This window comes from Etheostoma cragini, chromosome 7 (genome assembly GCF_013103735.1).
Source record: "Etheostoma cragini isolate CJK2018 chromosome 7, CSU_Ecrag_1.0, whole genome shotgun sequence".
NCBI classification, from domain to species: domain Eukaryota; kingdom Metazoa; phylum Chordata; class Actinopteri; order Perciformes; family Percidae; genus Etheostoma; species Etheostoma cragini.
This window is the reverse complement of record NC_048413.1, coordinates 2271246-2292982: the sequence shown is the minus strand read 5'-3', so window position 1 is coordinate 2292982 and position 21737 is coordinate 2271246. Positions and strand designations below refer to the sequence as shown.

Below are 21737 nucleotides of genomic sequence, written 5' to 3'. Positions count from 1 at the left end.
ACTGTCCCCAAGTGGCCAAAAAAAAAGTCAATCAATCAATTAAAGTTATATAGAATCTGCGACCTCTAGCTCACCCAGTAAGAGCGTGCGCCCCGAGTCCTTTAAAATGCGTGGGTTCGAGTCCGGCCTGCGGCCCTTTGCTGCGTGTTCCCCCCATCTCACTCCCACCTTTCCTGTGTATCCATTGTCACTCTGAAATAAAGGGGGGAATAATAAAGCTATTAAAAGATAAATAGATTATATTGTGTTGGTAAAAGGGAGGTTACACACAAACCTGCAGTTATGGAATGTAACTGAGTACATTTAATCAAGAACTGTACAAATATTAAGGTACTTTTACTTCACTTGAGCATTTCCATGTTAAGCTACTTTATACTTCTACTTCACTACATGTCAGGGGCAGATTTTCTATTTATATGACATTGTTTCCTAGTTAGGTTGCAGATTGAGATTATTAATACAAAATGTAGGTTAACTAAATCATTCTGATGTAGTAATATAGATTAAGCTACCCAACCAACACTATATAAATATACAGAAATGAGCTCTATTTTTACCAGCAGCAACATTAGTAATGTACACATCAATACATCACTGATTATAATCCTGTGATATAATATATACTTTCATGCCAATGCTAATAACACTTTTACTTAAGTAAGATTTTTTATTTTCATTTACAATATTTATGCTACGCTAAGCAGTGGCGGTATTAAGTGGTGGTGGGGGGGGGGGGGGGGGGGGGGGGGGGGGGGGGGGGGGGGGGGGGGGGGGGGGGCAGGTGTAGCCAGTACTCCCATAATATTCAGCGTTGATCTCCCCCTTGCCATTCTATCTGTGGCAAATAATTTTATACATTTCTAACCCCACGTTTATCCCCAAAGAAGGGACATTAATAATGGGCTATCATAAATAAAATATACACTGAATGAGTATATGAGTGATGTCATATGTGTATTGTTCTTTTTGTAGACCCTCACCTATGTAGGTTTGATGTTAAGTAACAAAAATGATATTGCTGTTAGTTTCTGTCACCGCCTTCATCTATGTAGAAAGACACTAAGTACAAGTAAGTAACCCAACTGTCCTTTAGTGTCATGAATTATCAGGGAGATATTCACTCTTACTGCAATCAGCCAGGGATTTTGTGACACTTAAACATTTAAAGCTACCTTATAATTCTACTTCACTACATTTTAGCTTGAAATATGGTAGTTTTTACTACTCCACTACATTTGTTTGACATACTGTACGTTACATGTGGTCCCAGCATGGCTCCTTCCTTTGAAATGGTCTAGAACCACCATTGAAGGTACTGTAAGTTAGCTTCATATCTACTTTTACAAATTATAGTAATTTAGCAATAGTAATATCAACCTTCTCATTTAACTCGAGAAGCAAGTGAGTGGTCTCTTAGTGCTTCTGCTGAATCTGAGGGTCCCAGAGCAGAAGTTAGGAAAATGTACACCATGTAAGAGAAGTTATATAGAAGTGCTCTATATAAACTTTCACGACCAACACGTAGTGATCTACAATGACACAAATGCATGAAAAGCATGAATTAGGATTTATGAAAGTGGAGAAAGTTAAACAAATTTTCACATGGAGTAGCAAATACAGTTTCACAAGTCAGATGAACTCCTCTGACATTACACATGACCAAGAGAGGTAGCTGATGTCACTTCTATATTGTCAAGCTTCTGCAGACCTACGGTAGACTTGCATACTATGCTACTATGCATATTACGATCAGATATAGTAGTATAGATACACGATGTTCACTGTGGACATTTCTTACATAGAAGAAAAAAAGCCATGTGCGACGAAAGGTGATCACTTCCAGGCACCTTGCTGAGCTGTAGTCATGCATTTACAACAGAACTGCGTGAGAACATTTATTCTGCGCAAACACAAGGAGGAAAATATTTCATCAGACATCTGGCCACATGACAGTACATACTTCACATTATTTGCCAAGTTGAATGCATTTGGGTTTTCTTTATTTGTACACCTTGAAGATTATCTAATAACTAACAGCATTTTTAGTGAACTGTGTGCGTTAATCTTAAGTGGCCGTTTAAGGTTACAAAAAGGCAACACACAGAGGAGGTACACTCAATAAGATTATTTATGTTATTGTACAATCTGCATTTTGTTTTTAACAAATAATAATTAAAAAAAAAAGATTAGTAACATTTACAGTATTCGAATGATCGTATCTGGTGTACTGAGGACTTGTCACATTGAGTCCACCCAGAGCTCCAGTGATGGGAGAGGGAGGGGAGGGCCTGGAATGATTCATGAACACTAACAAGTGTGAGTATGCAGATATTGCAATATTGGTGTATGTATATTTGCATTTGTTACTTTGTGTGTGTGTGTATAAACTTATCTTTGCTTATGTGTACGCACGTTTGCATGTATCTGTAATAATTGTATAAGTATTCTGCTCTGTGTGCGCTCAGTCAAGGTGTTGGCAGGTGGTTGAATGTCACATGGCGGGAGAGAATGGGGATAAAGGGATGAAAAGCAAAACAGAAGAGTTGGGGAAGGGAGGGGAAGGGAGAAAAAGATGGAGGCAAAAGTAGCAGGGGCTCAGTTGCTGTAGATCTGGCCCTCGGGTGGCTGAGGAAGCTTCATGTTTTCCTTGCAGGTCATGAGCCGTCGCAGCTCCAGCAGCACCATCCGGATACTGTAGGAGTTCTGCCACTTGGCCAGTGCAGTCACTGCATGCATGTCAACCTGCAGGACAGAGAACAAGCAAGATGGTTGTATGCATGGATGGATGCTAAATCACAAACAGACGTATCTTATCAAAAAATGCACCGTATGTCAAATTTTACCTTCCTAATATTAGACATACAACAGTTTGAGTGGAGTCAATCTGTCCAGTTTCTTGGTCCAGTCATATTTCCATGTTTTTAGGGAACCAATAAGTAGATTTGGACTAAACTGCTTTGTGTGACACCCTAAAATATCTAAACGATTATGGAGAACCACCACGTTTCTTATCTCTTGTGCCAGAAATAATGCAATGGTTTTATTAGCTGGCAGAGGATTCAAGCATGCCCACGGAACAGCAACATGCTTATCTGCACTGACCTGCCTACAATAATACATTCCACTAACGTGATAACATGCTACATGCACATAATCTTTTGATATTACAAAATATACATGAGCCCGATTATGTTAAAAGAATCCTGCTGACGGCTGGGGTTTCCAAAGTTGGGTACTAAAGTTAGAACAGGAACTGGGTTAGTAGATTTACATACCACACCGTTGGAGGTGTGCACGCCATTCAAGTTTATCTTTGTCACAAATCTGACAAACGGTGGGGACTCTGGGTATTCTGGCCCACATTCCACCTTCAGATTGTACATCCGGTTTTCATAGCTCGTCTGCGGACAAAGAGGCAGGGAGAGATGAGTCAACACGAGCACACAATGTTCAGTGTATTCAACAATACCATCAACGTGAATTACATGGTAGAAACCACCTCCAATCTGGGCTATGACGGTTAAAAATGTCTATATTTATACCCATTTCCATAGCAACTATAAATGTGTTGGCTGAGCCAGCTGTAGTTTGACATGTGTTAATGTCCACAGTCCTCTGATAAAGGTTCTTGAGGTAAATGTCTGAGGTGTCTTCTAGTTCTACACATTACGGATGCATATTGAGCTGCACTTGCACTAACCTAGCCTCCAAAGGCAGTCAACCAAAGCTAGAAAATCCTAAACATTCTTTTCATTAGCATACATAAGTCGCTGTTATATTTAGCATCTAAAGAATCAATGCTAAACTTAATTTTCAAAAAGTAATTAAAACCATTCAGTTACGTACACTCTGAAGCTCTTTTATGATGTGCTTCCCGTTGCTTCCTGTCATTTTTGTGATATTATATGTAATATTTTATCTTTACTAAGGTGTTTTATTGTGCCACTGTCTCATATTCACTTTCACAACTAATGCTGCATCATTCATTGATTTTGGAACACTAACATGACCTTAAATGATTATTGCACAGTCCTCATTTAAGTGTTAAAAAGGTGTCACCCCCTCACCCTTGGTGGGCCAAGAATCACCCCTCTCCACCGTGTTAAGGTCATGTCTTCATCGTCCTCCAGACCCCAGCTCACTGTTCCATCCCCCACACCTTTCTGGCCTTCCTCCAGCTCTTCCAGGAGCCGGAAATTGCGAGGGACTTTCACGCCTGTTTGTGGACAAAAACACACCGAAGTAAGACTGTTATGCTCACACATGAACACTTACAACGTGACAAGCGGATGTAGGTACCGTCTGGCGACTGCCACAACAATGACTTGCGGTTATAAAAGGTATGTGCTGGTGAGCATGACTCATTCAGACACAAACAACGTGAGGGAATTAAGGTGCGCCTCAGTTGGTTTCCTCACCCCTTTGGTAATGGTTGACGCTATATATGTCCTCACATTTAGCATCTGGCTTCGACGATGCTGCATCATTTGGCCTCTGCAGTGAGCTACGATGGTGCTGCGCCGTTAAACGAGCCACGCAAACAAACACAGATGGTGCAGTAGTTTAGCTCAGATCGCGTGGCGAGCCCTTCACTGACACTCAACCTGTTTTTTTGATTAGCAAAAGGAGTCTCAGGAAAACGTACCGTCATTGTTGACGCTAAACAGTTTCAGGTTAAACATGCTCGAAGGCTAAATGGCGATGCACAAACAGCTGTTGATAACATGTCACGTCAATGACACGGTTTGAGACACAGAAACAGAGTCAACGTTACATTTAAATATTAATTTTATAACGCGAATAGAAAATTGATTACCCGGTCGGTTCACTGGCATCGGCAGTATAAACTATTAAATTACGTTACAAAATAAAAGCCAACAATTTACAAAATGTTATATACGCAGATGACTGATATTAAATGGCTATTACACGACACGGAATTCCATTTTCGGCCGCCATAGTGCATCTTGTTGCCCTTCTATATAAGTGAAGTTACGTTAGCTTGACGTTAGCTTATAGCATCGTTTCCTATTCATTCCCTTTAGAAGCTCCAAGATTTGCGTTAGCCAGCATTTCTTTCCCACAGCCGGCGCCTCAGTAGATATTTAACCTCCTTACGAAACTTGATAGCTACAACATGACAATTAATTCAGACGATAATTCAGCTTCTAATAATGATATATTTTTTCGTACATTTACCTAATCCGGCGGCGACCGCCATCTTGTTGCTACACAGCAGGAGCGCGCACGTAGTTTTGCCATTGTAGACAACGGTGCGTGCGCGTTGAAGAAACGCCGAGCATCTCATCCATTGTTAGTGGCCAACAGCAACAGAGTTGATGTGATTAGATGCTGAATTTAAATAAATTGAATATTGTACTAGATTTTAACTGTTCACTATTTTCAGAAAACATCTCAAACTGTGTGAAGAAAGAAAAGGTGGACAGGCCAAGTTCACGTATTTTAATTGAAATATACAAACTATATCTACTTATTTAAATATGTTTGTTTATTTTATTATTGAAAATGTACATTTGAAATTCACAAACTCTAACTATTTAGATAAATAACTAAAACCAGGAAAATCAGTGGCGGGCTGGCTTAAATAAGTCTGAAGGAGAAAGTTCTCCCAAAAGGTATCAGCACATTACTTAATAACCTTTTCTCATAGCAGCATTTTTACTTATTTGCCTAATTATATTTATTAATATTGCAGGAGTTGCAATACGAAGTGAAAACAGTATTAAAGTGCAAATATAAGAGTCTGAATAAGAGTCTAAATATATACAATGCCAAAATCAGGTTAACAGTATGGATAATAAAATAGAAACCAGTTATTGGAAGGGATCAGTCTAGGTGGGGTTGTATATAGATATGCATAGATATGTCGAGGAGGTTGTTAATTCTATAGCTATTAAAGTATAGGTCTGAGAGTGCATGTTAATACAGAAGATTCCTAATTACGCCATGATTTTGCACATCATTTCATGTAGGTCAGTTGTTTGAAGTGGAGTTGTAATGATTGAAAGACGATGTAATGCACATGACAGTAATCCAGAGAGAATATACAGTGTATCTACATTTTCAATCTAAAAACAAGAAAGAATCACTGCAGTGAAGTGATAGTCTACCCCCCAGAACTACTTCAGAGAGATGTCACTATGTACTATGTGCTATTAGGGGAATTGCAATTGTAAGGTGATTAAAAATTTTAAAAGAATAATGCAAGAATCAAAGGAGAACTAGCAGTATCAACCGTTTATTTATAAATACAGTTTAATATATACATTACAAGTCTCCCAAATGGAAGACAACAAAAAGGCATCAAGGCATTATTCTGATATCTTAAACTCCATCATCCCCACCAGCACACAGAACCAACTACACCACCCGTATGGATCTCGACCCAGAACAAGTAGGAGGCAAGTGAAGGGCAAATCAGTCGGTCAATAAATTGTTTTCCCATGTTGCTTTCAAGATCTACAGTAAATCAATCAGGGAGAGGAGGAGGCAATTCAATAAAGTCTAAAACGATCATTACAAAACGTTGCCACCGAATCCCCCCCCCCCCCCCACATACCAACAAGTTAATTTGCTTTTACAATTTCCAATGGGAAAACATTTAGTTAACCACACGTTGTCCCAAAATACCCTTCAAATCCACCGATGTCTGTCTAACCTATCACAGATTAATCACAAATTCTACCTCAATAACAAGAGGCCCGGTATTAACTGTACTAACATTTGGCTACAATGGAACCTGTGATGCGTTTAAAATCAATCGGCCAACACAATCTAATGAAAACAACTGACTTATGCAACTCTTATCAATTAGATAACGGCCTCAACTTCCCTAATGGACAAGGGTTTTTCTTTTTGTCACAAATCCATAACAACCTATTGAATTCACTCTAACCACAATCCTGAGATCATCTGGAGAATACATGAAGAATAAGTTAATGCAGGTTAGATCTATAGTCACGACCAGATATGTCGTGGGTTCCTTCTGAGCTCACCATATATATTTTTATTGCAAGGTTGTCAGTTTTGTCAATCTCCAAACTAATTATGGCATGTCTAGTATTTCAAACCATTACCCTTAGCTATTGTATTCAAAAACAAAGATATTTTTATTATCACCAAAAACCAGTTGCTGAAGCGCCAAATCATCCAGTAGAGCCAACAACGCAGCAACTCCCATTCATAAAATAAGTTATAAGTTTAAAGTTCAAATGAGTCTACTTGCTGCAGTTAGCAGTGTCCAAACTATATTTTTGCCTAAAACTGATAAAAAAAATTTAAAAAAAGAGTTTCAGGAATAGAACTTCTACACAGGCTTCAAACTTAAATTGCAGTGACACATAGCGTCTATTTACCATCATGTATATAAATCAAGTATGAAGGATTTAAAAGCTGAAATATTACATCATATAAAGCATACTTTTGGCTTCAAAATGATCTTTTTACTGTAATAAAAATATATAATACCATTAAATTGTCTAGTACAACATCAGAAGCTTACTAATACAGCCTTTAATCTGATCAACCCAGTTGAACAGCTAGATTAGCTCCTCCAATTTACACCTGAAAATCTAGGATTTTTTTTAGAGAACATTTTCAAAGTTCAAATCTGGGAACATTTGGTAAAAATTTGGGGTCATCTTTTGAAAGCAGCACAATCAATTTCATGCTGTACGCATGCATGCATTCTTACGTCTGTGTAAGAGACATCTTAATTAGTAGTAGTTATTAAGTCATGCTGTTTAAGTACTCAACTTTTTAAGCTCCGGTTTTCCAACTTAAAATAGCAAATATGTGTAAACTAGTAGAAAAAGAAAGGCATTTTCACCTAATCAAATGAGTTAAGACGTATGGTTAAGGGTCTCTTATTACACTGCAGAGTTATTGGCTGTACAATAACATTAAAACTTTCAACCAATCAATGAACTACATAACCTCATCTATAAGCGTGAAGAAATTCCTGGATCCTTCCTTCCTGAACTGTTGGCACACAACTTCAGAGTATCTGTATCTAAAGTTCTTTCTGTCCAGAAACAAAAACAGAATAGCGACACAAAAAAGTGCAGCAAATGACACAAATTGACAAAAAAAGACAAAAGTACTGCATCTGTAGTCCGTACGTAAGGCAGCTTGACCGAAATCCATTTGCCTCTCTCCTGCTAACCTGTCTTTTCATCACGAGTCCAATAAAAACTAAAAAGGCGGGCGCCTGGTTAGCCCACCTGGTGGAGCGGGCGCCCATATATAGAGGTTTACTTCTCGGCACAGCAGCCGTGGGTTCAACTCCGACCTGCAGCCCCTGCATGTCCTCTTCTCACTCCCCTTTCAAGTCTAAGCTGTCCTATAGAAATAAAGTTCTAAAAAAAACTTTAAAACTAAAAAAAGGCTTTGCACAGAGGACATGATCTACTGAAAAGACTAGTTGGTCGGGCTGGACTGACTCAGCAAAACAGCAGCATGATGCATGTGTGTTTGCCCATATTTTCTAATGGCCAAGCATTACCGCTGACTACAGTTACAACACATGTCAATGTCGCTTTTGTAGATCAAATTACTCATGGTAATTTGGTCTGTGTTTCCGTTATTATCACATGTACAAATGCAAACTGTTTCCGTGGCCAGATTAATTAAATTAAATTAATGACTAAACTATTAAATATTCTCATGTCCCCTCTTTAAAAAAACAGCAGTAGGTGAACCCAAATGTGCATGAAATCAACAAATGTAACAGTAATTAACCATGTTGTTCTTTAGCTATCAACATTGGTAAAGCAACCAAAAATACTATATCCCCCCCCCTAGCTCCACTACTTACCGCGGCCTCAATCTAATGTCACTACTTGCTCAAGAAGACCCTTGATGAGGTGGAAATACAAAGAAAAAAAGGCAGTGCTAAATATAACGTCCACTCCATCCACTCTGAAAATGAACAGTTTTGTCTCTGGAGGAAAAGAAAGTGAGTGTTCACTCTTTCAAGTGTTCTGTCCTGGGCTTGTTTGAATTTTCTGACGTCAGGGAAATGTTTTAATCTCCTTGGAAAGCGATTTGAAATTATCTGTATCTGATCAAACCTTCTCTTTATTTTTAAATCACCTCAAAAACGTTATAAGTTGCGTTAGGCATACGAAGAGTTTAGGATATATTGCAATTTTGAAATAATGATCTCCACGAGGGAGTAATGAAAAATTCCATCAACAGAGCCCTCCTCTTGAAAAACAGACAAAATGTGCAAGACTTAAAGCTATGGCATCAGAAAGTGTTTGTTAGTTTTGCTTTCTATGGATTACAGTCTGTGTGAGGCAAAAAAGGGGGATGAGAAGGTCGCACAGAGCCAGCGTCTTCTGAGGTAGGGTGCAGTTAGCCTGCGGCGTTACTTCACTTTTTGAGCCCATTTCAGGTCGTCGGACCTGGGCTTCTCTCCCGTCACGCCCTGGATAAGATCCTCCAGGTTCTTCCAGAAAGCCATCTTCTCCAGAGGGTAGTTCAGCCAACCTGGAGAGACAAAGCTCAATGAAAAATCTCTCATCCCATAAACACTATGGCCGTGTCTCATTCCGCATACTTCCCACAGTATGCTGCTAACTTACTGCAGTAGTGCCCACTTCCAATGGTTAGTATTGTTCCAAAAAGAACACTTAAGTTAAAACACTTACCGGAAAGGACAAGTGGTCGGCTCTCAAAATCTGACAAATCTATTAAACCGACCTTCGTCGATCAAAAAAAACAGACCGATTCAGCAACTGTTTGGCCTATTTCTCGCCTAAAATTTTCGGTTTCGGTGAACTATTTAGTGAAATTTGAGATTGCATTCTGAACGAGCCGCCATCTGGCCGCCACGTGACGCGTTCGTCCAATCAGCTGCCGGTCGACGTCCCTGGTCCTTCCCCTTTAACACTAAATGTTCGAAGTGCGCAAGTAGGCGGTTTGAGACACAGCCGATGTACAGGCTTGATTTTCATATATAATCCCTAGAAGAAAGACAAACCTGTAGTGATGCAGAAGTACGTCTCATGAGGGGAGACGTGGTGGATGCGGTGGTGCTTGCGGGGAAGGATAACGTGGAAGTCCTGCAGGAACACAACCCAACGAGGCAGGCCAAAATACGTGTGCGACCACTTGTGAATCTGGTTGGTCAGGGTCACAAAGATGCCCAGCGCGAACAAGTAGCAGTACCAGGGGTAGACACGGTAAATCTCCGCTGCAAAAAAAGAGACAGAAACGTATTTTTTTGGTGTGTTTCTTTTTTGGAAGCAACAGTTTTCGAAAATCAGACAGTAGGAAATGTCAGACTCAGTTTGTTGATGCGAAACTCACCGGGGGTGAGAGTGAGGAAGCTGAAGGCCATGTTTGCTAAAGGGACTATGGTAAGCATGCAGTTGTCGCCATTGGTCTCAATGAAGTCGTGACGGGTGATGGCTGTGGGATCGATGTGGTGCTCTCTAAATGGTCTTATAAAAGCCTGAAAAAAAGAGAAGAAAATGCAATCTGGATTCCAAAATAGATTATTTAGAGGACAAACAATGGATACCTTACCTTCCCAAATATGGGAAGATCCACTGATCCCCATGTATCAGCCCCCCAGTGAACAAGTCCTGAAGCAAAGTCCGCGGTAAGTATTCCTGCCACTGAGGAGGAGAAAAGCACAGAAGGAGGATGAGAAAAACATTCAAATAAAGGAGGAGAACAACCAACACTTTGTTTGTAATGCAGCTTTAAAAAACAACAGCAGAATGCACCAACCAGTGACAGTACAACAGAACACTATATACTGTTTCAGTCGGAAGCCTACTACTACTACTACTACTACTACTACTTACCAACACTCAACAGGATGTACCACAGATGTCCCAGGTGGAAATTGGCAAGAAGGTGAATGAAATTGAAGGCCATGAGAGTGAAGCAGAGGATGACACTTATCCACTCCTGACATCTTTTGCCTTAAACAAAAACATGATTAGACATATCAGTATGATTCAACGCTTGAACACCAATTCTTAGCACAGTGTTCAGATCATGTCAACAACCCGTAGCATCTGAAAATGGTTTGACATTTAATCAAAACCAACGCTTACACTGTCCTAGTGGCTAACAAACCCTACTGGCAGGAGGAAGTCTGAACACCACGTAGTCAAAGCTGACAGATCCTCAACTAATGCAAGGAGATCAAAAGACAAAATATTTGTAAAATGGACGTTAAGGCATAATTTTATATGGTATGAATGATGGAAGGAATAGCACAGGGGACTAGCCAAACCTCAGAACTATCTCAATCATTAGTTTTTGTGTTTCTCTCTGAGTCACAGCATATGGGCTGCCTGAGAAGCAACACTGTTATGAAAGTTCACAACCTCGCCATAGACAACTGAGGCGTCCAACCCACGCCTAAACTGATGGATTCTTCTAACCTCTGCCTGAATGCTCGAAATGTCAAAAAACACCACCGACTCAAACACTAATTCAAGCTCAGACTCACATTATTCATGGTTTATTGTAGTAGTTTTCCGTTTGTGTTTGGTAACTATGCTGGCTGTGTAGCTACTGTAAAGACTGTCGTTATGTCACACCACTCATGGACACTTGAACCGAGGGAACAACTTACCTGGTGAGTATAGATTTGCTAGTTCTCGGGCACCGGCGTGTTGTGGACCCCATCTGGCCGAACCCAGGCCCGGTCCTCGCGGCTCCTGGCTCCGTGTTTGTTCTTCGCACCCGTTCTCGTTAGCCGTCCTCGCCATTTCTCTACTGTGGGCCCAGCCCCTTCAATCTCTCTAATTTTTCCGGAACCAACAGAATCATCAAGCTCTCAGCCCACAGACAGCGTAACGTTTTCAACCAATCAAGTATAAGTCGTTGAGCGGAGCCGCCAATCACGGGACGGGAAATGTTCCCCGAATGGCCGGGTAACCAATGGGGGTTTGAGAGCGGAAAGACCGATTTCCTGACCTCACCCAAGGAAACTAGAAATAAGGTAGAGTTGTTACGAATCACATACGTCAATAGTGCCAAGCCTGTAGCATTCTTTACGATTTGATTTGACTGAACTATTTGAGCAGCTTTGTTATCCACTTACTAGCCTTTCAACCGTTAATGATGACTGATGTTATCCAGCTTTGTACACTGTGTTGCTTCTAATCACCGAATTGTAGGGTCAGAAATATCTCTGTTGAGATATGTCCTACAGAACTGGGAGATAATACTTGTATTTTGGTGTACCAAAGTCTGGCACCAACGCAAAGTTCTTAGGACGTACGGCTCTTCCTTCTTTATTAGTTTCCCACTAGGCCACCAGGTTTGTCTTGTGCCCGCTCTGCTCTTTCTCTCGTGGATGTACCGTTACCGACTGTCAACAGTAGATGGAGCCCTCCCCCTCCCTCCCTCTCTCTCTCTCTCTCTCTCTCTCTCTCTCTCTCTCTTGCTCTCCCTCTCTCTCTCTCTCTCTCGCGCGCTCTGTACTGTATGATATGAAACAACCTGAGCCCCTGTGTTTCAGCGACTTCAGTTATCCGTCACATTTTGTGTTGCTACAGCTTCAACTATGGAAAAGTTTGACAGTATATCACCAGGTGAGGCGTAAGGGCTCCGCATTAACATTACTTAGTCTTCAAAGTTAATTTGAAAGCATATTTAAAGTTCAATTAATAAGCATTAAAACGCTCAATTCATACATTCAGTCGGTTCGCTGCAACAGCTCTTGGTCTGGTATGACCAGTTGCTAAGGGTGTTATTAGCTAGCGTCAATGCTAATTGGCTAACCCCGGGTGGCAGTTATGCATACATGTCACTTGTTGAGCTAGCTACCGTTGAGCAAATGTTAAATTTCACCAAGTTAAGTTAAATTAGCAATACATTTACATACAGTAGAACTACTTCATTTCAAGTAGGCTAAACGTTCTACATTTATAATTTGACTTGTTTGTTTTAATGGTTAATTTCAAATTATTTACGTCAACGGTAGCTGTTAAATAAATATTGTGTTGTTGAATTATAGTGGACGGCGGTAACAAATATTCCCCTGGTATTATTACCATTGTCAGATAAGTGTTGTTGAGTAAAATGTGTAACAACTAGACACACAAAATGGGACCCTACAGTGTATAAATAATAGAACCTAGGTTGACTGTTTGCAGTGATGGAATGGGTTTCTACAGGAAATGCATTTATTCTTAAAAACCAGAAAAAGGGGGTACTTGTGCATTACTTGAGTATTTTCATTTGATAATTTGTACTTCAACTCTACTAAATTCTTTAAATATTTTAAAACAGACCCCCAGGGGCCTCCAAATCCGCCAATAGGTTCACTATGTATGTACCAACTGATTTATGTCATTTGATTAATTGAAAAGGTGTGACACTATATTACAATATCAACTAAGGAGGGTTCTGCATTGGTCACTTTGCAGATTCCTATTTTGCATAAAAAAACATGCGATTTTACAACAAAATGTATTGTTAAAAGCCATAGAAGTGAATAGCAGACAGCTTTCATGGACCAGTGGTATAAAATAACTGAGTACAAAATGCAAGTACTTTATACGTACAATTTTCAGGTACTTGTAGCCTACTCTCTTGAGTATCTCCATGTTATGCTGTTTTATACTCCAACAGCAATGTTTTGCACCAGGACCCCTTAACAAGTTAATCCTGCAATAGAGTATAGTCACGTATTTGAATGAGTCCCATAATAACCTGGTGCATGCATAATGCTGGGGTCCACTATATTTTCCTTTACTGAAAGTCGATTGTGTGCATTCTTGTCATTCACCACAAGGTGGCAGTAAGACACTTACATTAAAATCGAGATTACGCAGCTCTGAATACAAATGGCATTGTATAAGTAGGCTAGAGCTGAGAGTCAAGTTATGAGGAGCATGTGAGCATTGAGGCTCATTAGACCTACTAAGCATATGCATATGATACCAAGACCTGTTTTGGCACGTGAGCCAAGTCCCCGTGCCCGGTTCTTAATACTTGTTTGTGAGTTCTTTACTATTTGTTCTGAGAGAAAAGTCATAATGTCTAATCGAAAATAAATCGTCCTGGACCTTAATGAGAACACATTGAAGTGTTTTAGACATAACCCAGGCTGACTAAGTCAGGTGTGCGTCATCTTGTACAGTTTGACCACACGACAACAGTCTGGTTTAAACTTGTATCTGTGTGTTGTGGGGAAAACAGCTGTCTAGAGGTTTAGGGATGGTTTCTTGAGAAGATCGTTGCTAAAGGTTGATTACGCATGGATTTAGAAAATGGTTGCCACCGAGTAGGATTTTTTCCATTTTTTTGTCGAGACGATGAGATGGGACTGTAGAGGGCGTGAATGGACGTGTTGTCAGTGTGCTGGTTAGAAGTATTCAACCCATTTGGTTGGGAGTTGGCACTGTGGGCAAAGAAACTGGTGTTAATTTCTATTTTCACTTTTTGTTTGTTTTTTCTAAGTTTCGTTATGTTGTTAAAACCACTATAGTGGCATTTGCCCTCTTTATGTTGGGGCTGCGCCCAAAGTCCATACCACAACAAATGCACAGGTTGTCCGGTTGGCTCCTCGCTGCGCGTCACACACCTGCCCAGTCAAAACCACGCCCCTCGCACTTAGACCAGCTATGATAAAACCTCCCGAGACAGGAAGACCTGTCAATTGCTCCCAATCCCTGAGCTCAGCCTCTTCAAAGTAGTTTCACTGCATGCTGTCACACACAGTGACACGGGGGTCTTAAACTCGTTGCATTCCGACACTCGAGCCATTTCACAACTGAGGCAACTGAACCAAAACCTCCCTGGGCGACTCATCTCAGCCCTCCATGCTCCTGCAATCCGGCGGGTGTTAAGATCCATGGAAGTGGCCGGCTTCTACGACGAGGGCGGATTTGCTATCCACAGTAGAGACAGCATTATCAGTCCCACCAGCAACGGCTCATACTGGAAGTTCGCCGACTCGATGACGGAGCTGGGCATCGAAGAGCGGGAGAGAGCGATAGACTTCAGCGTTTACCTGGATTCAGCTTTGCACTGCCCGCAAGTGGCGGCGCAGACGCACCACCACCACCACCACCAGCAGCAGCAGCAGCAGCAGCAACAGCAGCAGGGGGACGTTTTCTCCGATTTCCTGGCGGAGAGCAAAATCAAGAGAGTTGCAGCTTTACAGAACTATAAGAACTATTCGCTGTTGAACGAGCTGGAGACGAATCAGTGCGACAACTTGAGGGACCCCAGGGAGTCCTACGCGCTGGGTTACACTGAGCTGCAGGAGACCCGTGTGGATAGTGTGCTCAGCCCTGAACTCATCGGGAGCCGCTACAGAGCTGCCGCCGCCGCTGCCGCCGCTGAGAGAGACGACAGTCCGGAACACGTGAAGATGGAGAACGGGTCGTCTGGCTTTGACATGAGGTCCTACCTTCATTACCAGTCCACCAGTGGCAGTATCGGTAACATCTCCACCGCGTCCTCGACCTGCTCCAGCCCGCCCGGCACACCTGCCCCGTCAGGTAGAAGCAGGTCACCATCGCACAGTGGCAAAATGTCCAGCGGGAAATCAAAGAAACGCCTCGACAAGGACAGTGACGAGTACAGGGTGAGGCGCGAGAGGAACAACCTCGCCGTGAGGAAGAGCAGGGACAAAGCCAAAATGCGCAACTTGGAGACCCAACATAAAGTGTTGGAACTGGCTGCGGAGAACGATCGTTTACAAAAGCGCGTAGAGCAGCTGTCCAGAGAGCTGGCCACCCTGCGCAACCTGCTCTCTGCCACCGGACAATGTTAGGGACCTCCAGCAGAGACTCCACACGAACCTCCGGGCTGCTTGTCTAAGCATTGATGGACTTTAGAGCCTGAGGTGATCCACTGAAAGTGTTGGAAACGGTACGCTTCACAGGTGAAGACAGCGACCACCAGTTTACAGGGACAAGAATGGGACTCAAGCAGTGGGTGCATGGATTGCGCTATCATTCACGATTCTTCACAAGTCACCTTAGCTTTATTCTCAGATGTAATTGTTGTGTATGCAGTATTTTGGTGCATATTTTACCTACATGCGAGTGGATTTCTACATTTTGTGTTTCTGGAGCAATGGTTGTCAAGGGAAGAGTTGTGCTGCAGTGAAATGATGCAACTGTTTGTAATAGTATTGCCAATGAATGAAATAAGTCTAATTATTTAATATCGAAAGGGGAAATGCTTTAATTGTACTTGATATTTTATTGAATTAAACAGATTTATACTTTCTCTAAACAATTTCATTTGTAATTTCTTTTCTCCTTTTCAAGCAAGTGGTGTTGTGCTTGCCTTCAATATTAACACATTCATGATAGTCAGACTGTGTATTAGGGTGTGTTTCACTACCACATATTGCAGATTCAAATAACTGGCTCAATAATAAGGCAAATTTGCAATCTTTTTCAAGCCAATATGCCAAAAGTGAAAGAAAAATAAACATGCTTAATGGATTCGGACAGCTAGTGAATTTTGCATCAGTAAGGCTAAAGATATTTTAATAATGCTGCAGATTACCGTCATCACACTTCATTATTAGGCTATATTTATAGTTTCCATAAAGCAGAACATGGCATTCAGTGGTAAGATCAGTGCCCTGGCACGGTAATAGAACATAAATGAGGATTGTAAAGTAAAATTGTGTTTTTCTATTGATTTTAATTAATGCCAATGCCATTTGCATTCCTGTGTTTACTTGTTCACTAAGCCAAAAGTCTCAGATCAGGAAATATATCCATATTCATACTGAAACGATACCGCTGAGAACAGCACAAAAAAAAAGACACGCAGCCCAGAAATGTTAGCTTTATCTTTAGCACACGGCTCTGTCAATAGTCTGTTGGGTCCACTGGCCCAGAGAGGGGTTCAAGGTTGCATGAAAATTAATCAGCAACTAACCTCCTCACATCACCTCAGGTCTCGCTTCAACAGCCAAACAACCCGGCTGGGAGTCTGCGCAGGCGAGATACCAATAATCCTGAGCAAACCTTGTTTAACCCAGAAGTGGAAAACATGCTGAAAATGAAGAAGTTAAAAATGGGAGTGACAAAGTAGGTTACACCAGACATGATAGATAAGTTGACTATTTGTTTGCAGTGAAATTAACCAAGCCCTGAGACTGCATTTTACTGTGTGCACAATTTGAAACGTATCTGCCTCAAACAAGCAAACCCCAGACAGAGAGGATAAAGAAAGAGGCAAGGTGGGATTTGTAGGTGATCTGTGTAAATTCAGGGTGGGGAATGTTTTTACAACTCTCACTTCAAACAGCCGAGCACAGGGAATACGTCCTCTGCTAGTTTTATAAGAGGGGACGTATTTTCTTAATTAGCATTTAAACATCATTTTATATTCTCTAAATAAAGTATAAAAAGCTTTTGCTGTTTTGTGTGGTGGGGGATGACATTTTAAGCACTGTGGATGTTTCACCACACTCAATGATGGAACAGTTTGGCTTTTAAACTGTTGTGCAACATCCTCCCTTACTTACATATCACTACTTGAAGAATGCTACACCCACATTTGAATAAGACAATATAATCCATCATAAACAGGACAATAGCTGTTAAGTAGCTGGGCCTGGCTTTAGGCCTACAAAACATCAGCATTTTTTTTTTTTTTTACAGATTTCAAGAAAAGCTGTGACATTTTATGACATAATTAATAAAACCGCAGAAACAAAGTATTGTTTCATATCATGCTTTAATAAATTAACATCCAGGCAATCCATGTTGTGACTTTCTCAGCACATTTCCTACTCTCGCTGCTCTCGTTGTAGCTGTCAGTGTTGGCAAAGATCCATTTAAACATTCTAGGCATTCTTTCTTCGATGACCCCTCGTTTCCTATTGTATCCCCGCTCAGTCTCTCCCTGCTCCTGGCTCGCATGCTGACAGGAGAGAGGGAAATTCCCACACAGGATGACCTCTTTTCTTGAAAGTTTAGCCCAACCCTCTTTCCTCATTTTACCGTCAATGGGCAGTGTCTGTCCGTAAACTCCTTGTTGCATCATAGCCCCTCCACAGGCAAACGGGCCTCCTAAAAATCTCCTCTGACACGGCAATAAACACACATACACACACACACACACACATACACCTGTCAGCAATGTCCACTCTGTACCAGTTGTTGAGAAATAGAAGATTTTCTTTCATCTATGAGTCATGTTAGTATGTCTTTTTGCACTTATTAGTAATGTATTGTTCCTCAAATCACCTTACAACATTGTATCAGATTGTGTTTCCCAAATTAAAGTGTTAAGTGATGAAAACTTAACCTCCTCTTACAGTTTTTTACAATCACTTTGCTACTAATTTCCGAAGCTGGATGTCATTTTTCAAAACTCTAGACACAAAACTCAAAACAATCGTCACTTGTAACACGGGCTGTCCAATGTTCAAATCACTGCATTGTGCATTCATTTCTTCAAAGAAATCACATTCATCACAAGCACATTCACTAGTTCAAAAAACTAATTTATTGTGAAATACCATTCAAACATTACTTTAGATCAACCACACACAAGCTACCCATAGGGTCACTGTGTCAGTGTTTGTACACTTATTAAATATTGTATTACAAAACAGGTGGTACATGTTTCATTGTGGTACTAGATGAAAATACATCCCTGTAAAAGCACTGCAGTAGTAGAGAGAATACTACAAAATCTGAAACGTATTGATGAAAATAATACAGTACAATCCCAACATATGTTCATGTTTTATTTATTTATTCATCAAAGCTAAATAATTAGCTAGGGAATAAAAAAGAAAAGACAGTACTGTGAAACATCAAATGCAGTGTTCAACTTGCGTGTACTGTAAAAAGCAAAACAAAGAAGTGATTACTGTACTTCTACATCTTCATCAACTCTGTCATGTGGATTTGGTCACAGGTTCTCATCTACATCGTAATTAGCCAAACATCTTGGAAAAAACCTTTTGAGCATGGCAAACACTGTGAGAGAGTGAGAAATATCACTTTATATAAATATATAAATATATAACACTTTATATACTGTATATATATCACTTTATACGGGCTGCATGCATACAGTGCAATACTGTCAATACTTTAAATAGTCTTACAGTAAAGGTAGTACACAGGACCATAGAAACAGTAGTGCATTACAGGAAAGAATTATGATTAAATATTACATCCATAGATAATGTAGTCTAATTGGTTCATGCTCCATGCTAATTGGTGACAATATATCTTGAAACTTTCATGATCTATACATGAAGTATTGTTTCTTCCTCCATACAACTATGCATTAAGAGTAATGCAACAGTAACTTATTATTTTGAGTAGTTGTATCAATTGACAGATCACTGTTATGAAATGAATAGACAATCAATTGAAATGTTGCTTTTTAAAATAGTTGCACTTTGACGTTGAGTTGCATCACATTGAACAGGTGAGTTTTGTTAAATAGACAAATGATTTTAGGTTTAAAAAAATGTGAACTTTGTTCAGTGGTGGTGAGTTTTGTGTCTAGAGTTTTGAAAAGTGACGTCAAGGTTCTGAAATTAGTGCCAAAGTAACTCTAACAAGTCTGACAAACCCAAATTTATATGTGTATTTTTTAAAATCATGCATGGAAATCAAGTATTGATCCCCAGCTCAAGTAAACATGGAGCAACACATGGGGTTTGTTGCAGCTTTACAAACAATTCTATTTAGAGACAGGTAAGACACAAAGATAAAATATATGCTAAAGAGCTACAACAATTAGTCAATACATAATAAGTAGATCAACATAAAATTAATTGGCAACTATTTTGTTAATAAAATCAATCTAAAACAGGGATTTCATTGTCAAAAATGTATTAATTAAAGATGTTAAATATTTACTTTTTCAAGCCTCTCAAATATGAGGATTTCGTGCTTTTCTTTTTCACACGTGATAGTGAATCCTGAATGGGAAACTGAATATCTTTGGATTTTGGGCAAAACAAGACTTTTCATCACAGTAATTACAAAATACAAATCAGCATCAAATGATAACCTTGTAATTACTCTGTTCTTTCAATTTGGTTAAAACTTGATTATGACATAGTAATGCATCTAAAAGGGATTAAGGCTAGCAATATATAATGCTTTTAATACAGTCAACAAATCCCATGGAAAGACCAAAACCAACAAGTCTGTTGATTTTCAGCCCGAAGCTCATTGGTTCCTACTGGAGACTTTCAAAATAAGTCACAAATAAATACTCCTATTTCCTAAAATGGCTGAGCATTGTAGTTTTTAAAAACCTTTACTCGAATAAGAATGAATAGTGCTTTTGTTGGGGACTATTTTCAGCCCCGGATTAATAAAGCGGTGGTGCGCCAGTGAGTATTCACAGCAGCAGGATGGTGTATGTGGAATTGAGTCAAAAATAACTAGAGTGCCTGTGTTCGTCATGATGAAGAAACTTTTCACTCAGTGCAACAGTAGGGCTTATTGGTGTGTTTTTAATAGTTTTTGGACAACAGCAGAAGTGTGTGGCACAGAGGAATAAGATTTAGCTGACTTTAGCTACCCGGATCATTTATCTCTTTGTGGGATTGGTTGACAATACGTAAAATGTAAAATATTGATAGTCATCCTTTAATCGGCTTCTAACACACACAAGTCAGAATTACTCTAGCGAAAGTGGTATTTGTAAATGTGATTTTTTGAGTCTTGGTGATTTTAACACCGTGATTTTGCTTGTTTAATTACAGTTCCTCCTCTAAGTGAAAGGAACACCGGATATCCGGAGCATGGGTTTTAACGGGAAGCCAGACCGCCTGAGCTACGGTAAACGGACCAGAACATGATCTGTCTTCAAGTGCACCAAGATTTCAACATCTTAGTTCACTTCTGCTATTTGTGCTGTGGATGACTGTGAAAAACATTAAACTGACGTGCAGAAGTGACTTGCGGTCACTACACAGTGTCAAGTATCACTGCCCAGATCTTGTGTAACATCAGGCCATCCTTGCAAAACGAGCATTGGCTCAATTTGGGTGTGACAAGAGTTAATTTCAATGCGCTCGCAGTGTATGAAGCGATAATTGATGCTTTAGGTCGAGTGATCAACAGGTGTTTCCTTACTTTACAAAGAACACTGTAATAATGTACAAAGTATCTTTAATTAATCAATTTTTACATTAATAAGTAAACAAAGCCTGTCATAACTTCCTTTTAAACTGAAGCTGTATGAAACATGTAAAGGACCATTCTGGACTAAATTGATCGCCCAGAATACATTTGAATGTAATTATACGTTTTTAAAGCACACAACAGAAAGTGACATCTGCTTTTACATTATATTTTAATATCACACATTTTAAAATATGACTATGCAATATTAATTCCCAATACGGTACGATGTAAACGTGCTGTATTTTAAAATAGCGCTTTTCTAGTCTTAACAACTACTCAAAGCTGCCGTGCTCATCAGATTAACACTCACACACATTCACACTCCGATGGCGCTGCTCGGGGTTTCAGTGTCTTGCTCAAGGACACTTCAGCATGGGACTGCAGGGCCAGGGATAGAACCACCAACCTTCCAATTGGTAGACAACCTCCCGTACACCATTTATTGCTAAAAAAAAAAGAAAAACGAAGAGACAGAGGAAATATTCACATCATTTACTTCATTAAATTAGAAATACCACAATGCCCTTTCATCCTGTTATGACAGAAAATCCTGCATTTCAACCTTTACTCAGGAAAAGTACACCAATAATCTCAGCA

The 21737-nt window shown here is 40.1% G+C and overlaps 3 protein-coding genes across 4 annotated transcripts; 1 reads left to right on the top strand and 2 right to left on the bottom strand.

Annotated features, from left to right (window-relative positions):
* Window positions 1-1548: 1548 nt before the first annotated feature.
* Window positions 1549-5309, bottom strand: LOC117947039 (ubiquitin-conjugating enzyme E2 variant 1-like). 2 transcript variants are annotated; one of them, XM_034875596.1, is made up of 4 exons: window positions 5200-5309; window positions 4068-4216; window positions 3276-3401; window positions 1549-2742 (listed from the first exon to the last, which is right to left on the bottom strand). In XM_034875596.1, exons 1-4 carry the CDS (start codon window positions 5306-5308, stop codon window positions 2596-2598), a joined length of 531 nt encoding a protein of 176 aa, XP_034731487.1. In that variant the 5' UTR covers window position 5309; the 3' UTR covers window positions 1549-2595. The 2 variants fall into 2 exon arrangements, with proteins under 2 accessions (XP_034731487.1, XP_034731486.1); XM_034875595.1 differs by having other exon boundaries at window positions 5194-5295.
* A 3439-nt stretch (window positions 5310-8748) lies between these two features.
* tmem189 (transmembrane protein 189) lies at window positions 8749-11858 on the bottom strand. The gene is made up of 6 exons (XM_034875584.1): window positions 11621-11858; window positions 10839-10958; window positions 10555-10646; window positions 10336-10480; window positions 10007-10219; window positions 8749-9513 (listed from the first exon to the last, which is right to left on the bottom strand). Exons 1-6 carry the CDS (start codon window positions 11754-11756, stop codon window positions 9392-9394), a joined length of 828 nt encoding a protein of 275 aa, XP_034731475.1. The 5' UTR covers window positions 11757-11858; the 3' UTR covers window positions 8749-9391.
* A 2782-nt stretch (window positions 11859-14640) lies between these two features.
* cebpb (CCAAT enhancer binding protein beta) lies at window positions 14641-16248 on the top strand. Its single transcript, XM_034875582.1, has one exon. The coding sequence runs from the start codon at window positions 14852-14854 to the stop codon at window positions 15776-15778; it is 927 nt and encodes a 308-aa protein (XP_034731473.1). The 5' UTR covers window positions 14641-14851; the 3' UTR covers window positions 15779-16248.
* Window positions 16249-21737: the final 5489 nt, after the last annotated feature.